This window comes from Dryas octopetala, chromosome 7, assembly GCF_963921425.1.
Source record: "Dryas octopetala chromosome 7, drDryOcto1.1, whole genome shotgun sequence".
NCBI lineage: Eukaryota > Viridiplantae > Streptophyta > Magnoliopsida > Rosales > Rosaceae > Dryas > Dryas octopetala.
Window position 1 is genome coordinate 653062 of NC_141372.1, and position 11953 is coordinate 665014.

Here is an 11953-nt window from a genome sequence, read left to right on the forward strand (position 1 = left end):
CTGGTCATCGTGCATATGACGAAAGCTGCCATGCGCGACCAAACAATTATATGAATTGCTTACACCTTCACCAAGTGAGTGTCAAATTGTCAATTCAGCCACATTGAACCATCTGGGCCGATAGCATATGTATAAAAACAAAAAGATAGTGTTCGTTTTCCACACTACAATGAATCTGAACTATTTAATTAAGTTGATTTTTTTATGGAATGAGTGATTCACATTTAACTATTGGCAACATAACAACAAAAGAGAAGCTATATTGCAATTAGGTGAGTAAATTGGACACCACAATGGTTTGCCTAAAAGGGTTATCCTCATTTTAATAGATTGAAAAGTGGTGACTAATCTCTAGTTTAAAGTTGTTCCTTCCTCGTGTAACCCATTTCCATATTCAAGTGAATGAAGAAAAGTATAGACACTTGTTAGAATTTAATCCACTAAAAACTCATATGTGCATCAAATAAGAAAGTTACCGAGGCATGGGTTTGTGACAGAAAAGGACCAATTCTACCACATCGAACCTTTGCTTCTAATAAGGAACATGAGCAAGAGAGAAACACTGTGTGACGCATATTTGTTGTGGTTATGTCGTTGGACCATCCATGTCAATCTGGATCTCATAAACAAGAAATTATTTCCTGGTTGCGTTTATTACCAAAGGTAAGTATGATGTCACTTCAACAAGAAATTACATGCACCACTAAACTTTACCATCTCTCATTATGGCCTTCACGTATCCTAATGGTCCCAATGATAAAATAAATTGAAGATGCATATGCTTGCTTGCTACCATCTCTCATTTGTCACCTTAATGAGTTCTTAATTAATTGTTCATTTGTTGGGAAATTAAAGTCATCACTCATCATCCACGTCGCGAACATTGGAAGCTTTATTTACATTATCTGGTCCATTATAGTATAAATATTTATCAATTATTCTTTCATTGTTAGCTGTTTGTTTCATATAATGCGAGATTCTATACTAATATAAGAATACAATATGGGCAGTGACAATAATACAATATCAAATGGAAAAAAGAAGTTTATCAAAAGAAAAGTTTCACTTTATTTCTTCCATATTCGGTAGTTACATTCTCTAAACTCCAAACAAACAAATGAATCCCATCCCCTCAATATATATAAAGAATTGGATGATAAAAAAATAAGTAATAAAAATTCCCCGATATTCAACCTAAGAGCTCTACTTCATCTTCATGCGTTCGTTTTCTATTTCCTCCACCACACATATCTTTCATATTTAATGCCCGTACAATTTGTCAATTGGCGTTTTAGAGGTAAACAAGAATGCAGTAACCAGTAGCTGAAGGGTCGGTGGGCTTTTCCCATCATGACTCAAATCCTCGTCACACGGCCTACCACGTAGGCCCCCTACCCTATATCACATGGCCCATACCAGGTACTAAAAAGTTGTAGGGTCCACATTCCGCAATTGGGCCCAAGTTGTTCGAGTTAAGTGATCGAACAAGTTAGAAGAGGTGTTGCCACAACCGCCAAATACCCACCGTGACGCTGACCGCACCCGCAAATGCATGCGATGCGAACACGTGGGTGTTACACGTGGACGACGATGCTTGAGCTTCATCGTAGGCACCTTGGTACACCATTGTGCTGTTGATCTCCGGTGAGCTTGAGGACTGTGTAGGCGTGTTCTGCCCCTGCGACGCTTTCTGGCTGTTACAAAATTAACCCCAATACTCACATTCAGTAAATGTAACCAAAGTTACCGTTAAAAAAACCATGAAAAAGAAAATTAGGACTTGGATATTTGTTATTGAAAATGAACGTTATTGGGTGACTCTTTAACTCTGGAAAATGACCGTTGCATAAAGGGAATCGAAGAGTATAGGGATCTGTGTTTTAGTGAAGGAATTGCATTTTTGTTTGAGAGAGGGATGCATATGGGAAATGGCCCCCTGCATTGGAGACCGCATATTAAATTTTTAATGGACCAGCCTGAATCTGGGAACAGGGGGCAGCTCACTGCATTTTATTTTTTAATAAATGTCATGAAAAAGACTGTTTTGACCTTCTGTTATAGACAAAATAAGAGATTAATGCGTGTTATGACCATAATTTGGTGTATGATTGTATGCCGTAAATCGTATGTCGGCGGAGAGCCGTGGAGCGACGGTAGAGGTTCCAGCGAGCAGTTCCCGAAATTACTAAAACGCCCACCATAAATGCCCGTCACTGACCAATATGCCCTCCCGGACTATGCAGGCCGTAACGGACAAAAGTACAAGTAAAACTGACAAAAATTCACCCGCTACCCCCAACGTTTCTATTGACAGGCTTTAACGTTAAAGTGAAGTGAGAGGGAGATTTGTGTAAATTTACCTGGTGTTTGGCGAGGAACAGAAGGTGATGGTGTAATCCGCATCAGCACATGTGAAGGTGCTGGTCTTATCGTCGTATGCGTAACTGTAAGCCTGTGGGCACGCACTCTTGAATATCTGGGAATACGAAGAGGGCTTGCAAGTGTCGGGTGTAGCGTACGCGCCGCTGCAACAGTACTGCGGCTGGCGAAACGCCTCACACGCGCTCTTGCAAGCGACGCCTTGGGTCCCATCCACGCTGGTGACCTTGAGCTCGGAAGGGCACAAGCCGTTGAGGTCGACCACGCAGCCCGTGTTTGTACAATTGGTACCGGAGCCACCCTGGGGGACGACCAGCATCGGGAGGTTGTACCCGTCGACGAGGCTGACGTCGAAGAAATCGAGGCCGTTGGCGCCGTCTAAGGTGAACTCAGCAAGCGTGGCGGGTGGGGTGGCGCCGTTGCCGGAGCATTCTAGCTTGCCGGAGCCGCAATCGCCTGTGACGCAGGAGAACTTTCCGGTGGAGTCGTGGGAGCAGAGGGTTCGGGCCCAGAAACGGCCTCCCCAGGAGGCTGGGGCGGTGAAGGACTTGGTCTGGCCTTTTTCGAGAGCGAAGCCGGTGGTGGGAAGTGGCGGTACACCAGCGTTTGTGAGAATGCCTGGCCACACTGTGTACTCGCACTTGTTTAACATTGTGAAAGTGGTTGATACTGCTCCTGTACGTGTTAAATCTACATTAATTGCCAAACTATATATAATACAACAGATCTATATACAAATATAGATATCATGGTTCTTGTTAATTACCTGATGTTAATAGCGCAAGTGTTAATAGGGATACCAGCAATGGTGTAGATTGAGCCATTAATTAAGAGCTGAAAATGGTAGGAGTAGCTCTGCAGCTGGTGGACTTTGGAGTCAGGAGGAGGAGGAGGAGTTGTATGTTGTTGTTGTGCCTCCTGAGACCTGAGTCCTGTTTTTATGTGCAGAGAGAATGAGAGGCTGAAGAAGTGTACAAACAAGTGTATTTATAGAGAGTCATGTGCTCTATTTAGTATCCACTCACGCCTTGGATGCTACCGGGGGTCCATTAAAAATGAATGCCACATTCACTACAGACTCATCCTCGAAGCTTATTCGCAATTTGGTTTCCCTTCATCACTAATATTGTAACGGTTGGGATGTGGAAAATGTTGAAAATGTTAAAAGTGATGAGAAATTGCACCAAAATTTTTATTTTCTATTAAGAATTGTCGTCTATGATATCATTCGACATGGTGAGAACCGAAAACTATCTATTAGCCTAAATGGTGATTGACATTTGATAATATTACACCAAAATTTCATGATAAGAAAAAGTACTATGACCCTTCAAATTAAGCCGGCCATAAAATTTAGAGGCATTTTACAAATATTGATGACTGATATTACAAACATTTTTTTTTTAAATTAAATTTAAAGCTTTTCAAGTTTCAATATATAGTTATGCATTTGTCTTATGAGGTCCACTGATTTGTAAAAATGGACTAGATAGTTATAGCATCACATAATTTTCAAACCTTATCAATTTAATTTGTTTTATTAGGAAAATCGGTAATTTATTATATTAATTATATCATTTTATATGGCATAATAATATGGATTTATGAAGAGGATTGTAGGTGATACGCGCGCAAGGGTCAAATTTATTGATATGTGAATTGAACCATCATGCCAAACATTTTTAACCCATTAATATTCAGATCGATATATGCATCCATTTTGTGATGCATGAAAACAAAAAGTTCTCAACAATATAATGTGTCTTGGAAATAATTAACAAGTAGGGCAAATATATACTAGTAAAATATGAACATGCAAGAATACATGCACAATTGCACACTTAATATTTTGTATATATTTTTGGTAAACAACTTTTAAGAATATATCTGTACAATAATATTTGTAATTTCTAGAACTACATTAAAGAAATAAGATAGAAAAAAAAATATTAAATTGTTTTGCAGCACACCACACCCAAAATGATCAGTTCCACTTACTTTGACGGCAGGATGGGCGCGGGAGTTCATATTGGATTCTTTGAAATTAACACATTTCCCATATTTTTTTGGTCAGCATTTCCAATATTTTAAAAAAGCCTATATAGGCTATATATATGTATATTATATTTGGGCCAATAAATAAAAGGTCATTAGGGCAATGCTTAGATCCACCGCATGAAAAATTATTGAGTGTATCCGATATACGTTACGTGTAACCAATGATAATCTCACACCTGTCTTTTTATAAAATAACAAAGAAATTAACCATATTAACAAAAGAAAAATTGAGGATCTCTACATCTTCCTCACCCTTCCCTCCCTATTCTCTCTTATCTCTGCACCACCGTTTTTCCTCTCCCACACCGGCCATGGCTTAGCTTTCTAACCCATCTAGCTACAAAACCCATTAAGACAAACAATCTTAGATCCCCAAATCTGATGATAACCCAACAATCCATCTTTGGGTTCATCGCTGAACAACTCCAATGGACTCTTAAGAAATCTACGGGTATGTGCTGTGGGTTTGATTTCTCAAACAACTTAGCCAAGCTATTTTAGACAATGTATGCATTGGATTGGATTGAGAGCTTGTTGGGTCTTGAGCAATTCGACATCTACTGGCATCATCTACTTTGATTTTTACTTTAATAATCCAAATTTGTTCACTCGCCTAATCTGCAAATGGTTCAATGGCATTCCTTCTCTTGCATTTAAAAGACTAAAAGCATGAAATTGTAAATTTGCCCATGGAGCATCTATTCCAATTCAAGCTTTACCGATCTGGAAAACAAAGAAAAACAAACACAAGGCTTGGAGCTTTATGATTGGTTATTTTGTTATTTTAAAAAAGACAGGTGTGAGGTTATGATTGGTTTATATCATTGGGTGAACATGGTGGTTCACCCCAGGGGTGGACCTAAGCATTGCCCTAAATATTATATGAACAAAGTGGAGAGACGGGAATTGAAGTTTGTCAAGAGCGGCTGGCAGTAACAGTATTAGAACTAGTGTTAGCAGCCACACGCAGTTAATTGGCGGCAGTAGACAAGTCGCAGATTCACCGCAGCAGTGAAGAGTCCGTTTTGGCTAGCTCTTTCTTTCTCACACGTTTCTTATGCTATCTACCTCGATCGACTGTTTAGGGTCAACATTTCTTCTGCACAGTTGACCAAAATCCACGAATTGCAAGAAAGATGGTTAAAGTTAGCTACAACTTCTCAGACTGCCTGAAAAACCCACGTATATAAATAAATATGTGTGGTTGATGGAACTGTATTGAATTAATAGAGCATGCAGTAGCTTTCGATCATAATTTTCAAAGAATTAGGTCATGTTCCCCGGAAATTAGTCTTACCACAAATCAACTACAACTACAATTACTCAGCCATTCTAAATGGCCATCTGATGAAGAAGATTCTGCCCTTCGAAAATATCTAAAGTCAGATTTATTCAATTAAAAAATATCCATAATCTGATCAACAGATAAAATGACCACTTGTGTCCTAAAGACTACAGTAGTACTGCGACGTGCTGCTCTGGATTAATTCGTTGTGTGTCAACTTTGAATGCATACAACATGCATGCATTTAGATATAGCTAGCCACCGCCTAAGACTGGACAAGTTGTATGTATTTAGTATTTGTAAGTTAGCTATTATAGTACGGCATGCAATTCAATGATTGAAGAGAATCATATTCATACGCAGTGAGCAGTTGTAGCTAGGAGGCTACTGGGTTTTAAAATCTGCTCGTTTTCAACTACTGTCTATTGGTCATGGCAACATGACATGGTGTCAACTTCACTAGCTTGTAGTATTAATTATAACATACATGCTGGAGACTGCGAAACACTTCAATTGATTAGGTCAAATAAGGTTGCCCCAACATGCTCATTGTTGGCCAATCAAATAAAACTCCAGGCGTGTGAAAATGTGGAGTGTTGTCTCACATTGGAAAAATATAACATTGCCTAGTAGCTTATAATATATAAGAGTTTGAACTACTCCTCCTATTGCCAATTAATTTTGAGATAGATGCCTAAATTTCTTCATGCAACAGGAAGAAGCTTATTTATGACTGAAGAGTCCATCATAGTCTCCCATATATATATATATATTATTTCATTTTATTTGTTCATTCTCTTCTTTGATATTAGGTATTATTAAGTTATGGTATATTAATGGTACGTGCATTGGGTGTATTGCAGGTCTTTAAAGAAATTTACTTTTGTCAACACTCATTATATACATGTTCTGATGCTTGAATTTTTATTTTATAGTTTTTTTTAATGTCTATTTACTAACTACAAACCAATTTTGCACGAGGCTACAATTTTAGCTTATTCAATTTTCGTCATATTTGTCACAAGTGATATTAGTATTAAGTTTTAAAATTTTAATAACAAATAATGCGATAGTAATTTTTGTATTCATAGCCATCTACTTATTTATATAAATCTTATTTTTAACAATTAAAATAATATCCAGATTGAAAAAAGAAAAACTAAATTAATATCATATCATATATGACATCACACATCATTTGATATATAAAATTTGTTATTTATTTTAGTGCTAGTAAAAGTATTAATCTTCTCGTCGTATTGTGACAAAGGTATAAACTATCTTATCCCATTGTCCCCCACATATTCTCTCGTCTCATCATCTCATATGGGGTCAGGTCAACAATCAACATGTTTTGGAGTTACGTTAGTGCAAAATCATGATTCACAGCAGCCTCAATTCAAATGAGAAACATATACAAACACAGACAAATACATACTTAGACATACAAATAGATCTAGCTAAAAACAAACAAAAAAAGGAGAAATTATACTCTAATAAAAAAAAAAGTGAACTTCAAATTGTAAGAGTTAAACACGTGTTTGGATGCTATACGGTATACTGGACTCTATAATCATATGGAAGAAATAATTCTAACTGTTTGACATCCTCTAAAGTCTGAAGTGGAACGGAGCTCAATCACTGGACCATATGCCAAGTGCATAAGTGCCAAATCCATGGACTATGATAAGAAATTTCCCAAATCCGAGAGTCTCAAGCTTGAAGCTTAACTCCTCCTCCATCAAATATCTCTAAGTCCACGTTGGTTTTTAACAAATATCTCCATGTCCAATTGTCCATAGTTGGGACTTGGGACCACCACATCCACATGATATTAAATTGAGTTTCGTCATAAAACACTCCTTCTTTATCATATCATTGATTATAGACAGCTGACAGCTGGTTTCCCAATACACAGGAAATTTCCTGACTAGATATATAATATCTTTCTTACCAATTCGCATATGATGATAAGAACAGGTTATGTTATGTATGACATAAATGCATATGCCTGTCAACGTAGTGTACTGCAATTTTTCTTTGCATTTGCAAGTTCAGTTCTGGTAAATCCCACTCGACATGCCATTAACATTCAACTGAAATTTACTTTCAAATATTTGATCAAGGAAATGGTCTCTCTCTTGGTCATTGGAAAATATACACAACTTTTCAGGGAACCTGGGATGAATAAACAGGAAACTATACTGAAATCAAATATACAGATTCGCCCAACATGTGCAAACTGTGAGGCGAAAATTCAAGGAAGAATTTAGTGGAAGAATACATGGAACAAAAAGATTCAAGTCCTAGTTGGATTTTGAGCGTGACAATTGCATTTAGAATATAAAAGCCCACTTAACCACAAAAATTAAAGATAGCTGCTGAAAGAGCCTTACAACAAAAATGATCTTCTGCCCTTCTTAGGGATCCAATTCACATGATTCAACCAATATTTATAAAAAATACCTAAAAGCCTGCTAGAATTTTAAAATCATATTCCATTCCATCAGCTGATTAAACCTACTTTAAAGCAATGGCATCATTCCCTTTGGAAGCTTTTTATTAAGTGAATACCATAACAACTTGTAAGCAAGCTTTGATGTGAATGCCCCAAGTAATAAACCAAATCAGCTGATGCAAATTACAAAAAGCAAGCGAACTTGGTTACACAAAACACCATTATTGTGATGCAGGATTTGCTTATCCACACACCCAACCTTGTTCTTGTCTATCATGACCAATCCATTACTGTCTCATTAGCATCCATTGGACATTAGCTTACAAATTCTAGTATCCCCGTCACCCCATGGCCGACTACGTGTTGTCCTTTTTTTTCTCTCTTCCCCTTTGTCATCAACTACTTAATGACCAAAATAGGTCTGCCTGTCCAAGGAATAACTAATTAAGAAAATGCCCTGAGACAAAAACTAAAAGTCTACCCATTACCCTCTTCACGAGCTTCAACACCATATGACCCAATGACAACAACTTGAAAGGAAGGAAGAACAAAAAGGGAATCATCCTAGCGATCAGATTGCCCAACTTACAATTCTGGGCTTCCTTTTGTGGGCATCCTCCTCGCGTGGGTTGGTGTTGATACATCAAAAGGAAGCCCAAAGTCACAAGTTAGCCAGGACCTACACCATGCTGAGAAAACATAAGGGAAAAGGGCCGACTTTTAGATTGATCATGAACTTTAATCCATCCAGCCTTCCCTACATTAAGAGCATGCTACTCTATTCAATTTTCATACTATATATATATATATATATATTTTTTTTTTTTTGGGTTGATTAACAGAGTACGAAATGGGGGAGGGCTCAATAATGGAACTATGATTTCCTTCTTCTTCTTTTGGAATCCCCAGCTTTGCTATGATTTAATCCACAGTTTAAAAGTTAAACAAAACTCCCTCAACTTTTGCTTTTATTTTTGTTGCAACAATTCAATCCTAAAATTCAACTACAAAGTAGGACCTAAAAGTTCATCGTTCATCCAATTATTTATACCGAACAATGAGAACAAGTAACAACATGCAGTAATAGGACACACCACACAGTACGGAGAGATTAGACAATAGAACAATATTCATGCCAGTGGGCTTAGCACCCAGAATATATTCATTCCAATTTTGAGTCTGCTGCCACTATATTCTAAGTCAACTGCCAGCAAACAGGGAAATGATTTTGTACGACTTAATGAAAGGCAATGGACAACACCATCTCCATCAGCGCATAAACCTATTAACTTCAACTCCCATGGTGACTAACTACTAGCTAGATTTACTTGCTGTAAAATAATTTATGAACCAACTTGCAGTACTTATAATACGTTATTATTCAGACTAGACAGTATGAATCTATAAAGAACAAATGCATGCTTCAACTAAGAAAATAAACAAATGCATTCTTCAACAAATATAATGTAATGACAAAAATAATGATAATCGTTAAAACATCACATATTAATCATTAGGCTACTTTTAGCAAGAGCACGGAGGAACCTGGTGAGTGACTTTTCGGCACCCACTATCGCTGCATCTATCTCTCCCTTATTTTCCTGCAAATTGGCCTTCTGTTCCAAACTTGAATGCACTCTCCGAACAAGTTTTCGCAATTCCTGTTAAGTGAGGCAAACATTAACAATACCCGAGACAAACATAATTCAATGCTCCATTAGAACACTGGGAACAAGTTGTATGAGAATTAATCCTTTGAATCAAGTTAATTTGAATTGGCTGGACTTCAAACAACACAAGCTGGTAGTTCAAGTGCATACTAGTGGCCCTCATGCAGGACTTCTTATGGGGAAATCAACACTGTTTTGTTTTACCTTCCCAGCCTATTAGGGATTGGGTGAAAAACGAAAAAGAAAGTGATCTAAACAGCAAATGGAACTGCAAACCCTTTTCATTTAGTATTGTTATGGCTGTTTGAAATGTTGTAACATGACTTCGCGTAATTACCACCACCTCCTATTCAACCCAAATCCCAACATAAACACAGATGCTATCAGCTTTTCACCTGAGAGTTTTCATGTATAAAACACATTTATGTGAAATTGAAAACTGAAGAGATAGCATCCAATTCAACTCACCTGACGGTCAAACTCGACATTCGGAATTGAATAAACTTCATTGGTGATTTCAATGTCCTTATTGATCAGCCCATGAACCCATCTAGTTGCTACAGCAATGTGAGAACCCTGCAATCATTGGTCAAGTAATAAGATGAAATATGTCAAGCTTTATCACACAGTTTCAAACATAATAGTTTTAGCATACCTCTTCTTCCTCCTCTTCTTCAGCTTCTTCATCAGCTTCTTCTTCTTCATAATCTCCAATATTCAATGTCTCTGAACCAAAATTAGCTTCCAGCTCTTTCAGCTTATTCTCATCACTGTCTTTCGTAGCCCGAATTAAATTATCCATCAAGTCAGGATCCACATCACGTAGCAGTTTTCCTTTAACACAAATTGAATGCAGTTTTAGAAATGGAATCAAATACATATACATGTAAGAAATGATTCCAATCCTAACTAACTTAATTTCTAGACACGGGATAAAGTTGTTGCATACCAATATAATTGTACTGCCTCCGCTTTCCTTCTCGCACATCAGGCCCAAGTCTCTGCGTCAATAATACAAACACTTTGGCTTCAACAATAAAGTATCCAACTATAATACTTGTTTCCAAAGTAAAGAACAAACTAACTACAAAGGTCAATTATAATGGCACCTTCACTAGCTTAACGGCATCCAAAACGTCTTGGTCCAGAGAAGCCACTCTATCAACCCCAAAAACGTTATACGTCAGACACTAAAATCTACTCCAAAATTACAAAATTTCAAGGCATATTTTTCATTTTCAATTTTGAAATAAATACATACTGTCTTGGATACCTGAGAATGCGTTTGATTAGAGGGGTAGAGAAGGAGGCGAGGTCCATAGCCCAACGGACGGCGCGCCGAGCGTCGCGCTTCAACTGGTTGCGGCTCTTATATGTAACTGAATCCGAGTCCGAGTCCGAACCCGAACCCGAACTGCTGCGGTTACCATCTATTTGGTCGGCCGGTCTGAGTCCGCGTGATAGTTTCTGGACGCCACGAGTAGCCGACTGGACCGTGGTCGATGAGAGACGATACGAATTTGATTTGGTTGTTACTGGAAGTAAGGGTGAGTAGAGAAAATGATGGAGTGTAGCGCAAGAGCAGCAATGGTGCTGCAACGTCAGGCATTGCCTCAGAAGCCGTCCCACTTGAGCCATCCACTCTCTCCTCTATTTCCTCCTGCTGTACCAAGTTTGGAACCAAACCACTAACCGCACTGTATTTTGTTCTTTTTTTCTTTTTTCTTTTAATGAGATAAGGCCAGGCCCATTGTTTAGAACTTCATACGGCCCATAGTTGAGTTGGGCTATCTTTAGGAACATGTGGAATTTCCTAATATGGACTGAAAATGTGGAATCATTGTGGGATTTCAGTGAGCTTTGGAACACGCTTAATCCAATGTCGGACAAGAAATGTGAAAGGCTGGAGCTGAGAAGAGTACGATGAGACGACTACTTTGGGTCCCCAAATGTCTAAGACCTTTTAATTACATGCCTTTTAAATATTGTGTTAGGTGCATTTAATTAAAACAATAGAGATTCAATCTATAAAGTAAATTAACGTAATTCAAAAATACTCATTTAATTAGGGTTGAGAATAGGTTGGTTTTTACCCAAAAACCG

At 37.9% G+C, this 11953-nt stretch overlaps 2 protein-coding genes across 5 annotated transcripts; both read right to left on the minus strand.

The window, feature by feature from the left end:
- Positions 1–1044: 1044 nt before the first annotated feature.
- LOC147278076 (thaumatin-like protein 1) lies at positions 1045–3662 on the minus strand. The gene is made up of 3 exons (XM_086249816.1): positions 3146–3662; positions 2361–3054; positions 1045–1694 (listed from the first exon to the last, which is right to left on the minus strand). The coding sequence occupies exons 1-3, from the start codon at positions 3201–3203 to the stop codon at positions 1490–1492; spliced, it is 957 nt and encodes a 318-aa protein (XP_086105942.1). The 5' UTR covers positions 3204–3662; the 3' UTR covers positions 1045–1489.
- A 5182-nt stretch (positions 3663–8844) lies between these two features.
- On the minus strand, positions 8845–11529 carry LOC147278077 (kinesin-like protein). 4 transcript variants are annotated; one of them, XM_086251422.1, is made up of 7 exons: positions 11124–11529; positions 10960–11008; positions 10800–10851; positions 10506–10684; positions 10319–10426; positions 9726–9841; positions 8845–8869 (listed from the first exon to the last, which is right to left on the minus strand). In XM_086251422.1, exons 1-7 carry the CDS (start codon positions 11486–11488, stop codon positions 8860–8862), a joined length of 879 nt encoding a protein of 292 aa, XP_086107548.1. In that variant the 5' UTR covers positions 11489–11529; the 3' UTR covers positions 8845–8859. The 4 variants fall into 4 exon arrangements, with proteins under 4 accessions (XP_086107548.1, XP_086107547.1, XP_086107544.1 ...); XM_086251421.1 differs by lacking the exon at positions 8845–8869 and adding an exon at positions 8904–8937; XM_086251418.1 differs by lacking the exon at positions 8845–8869 and having other exon boundaries at positions 9609–9841.
- Positions 11530–11953: the final 424 nt, after the last annotated feature.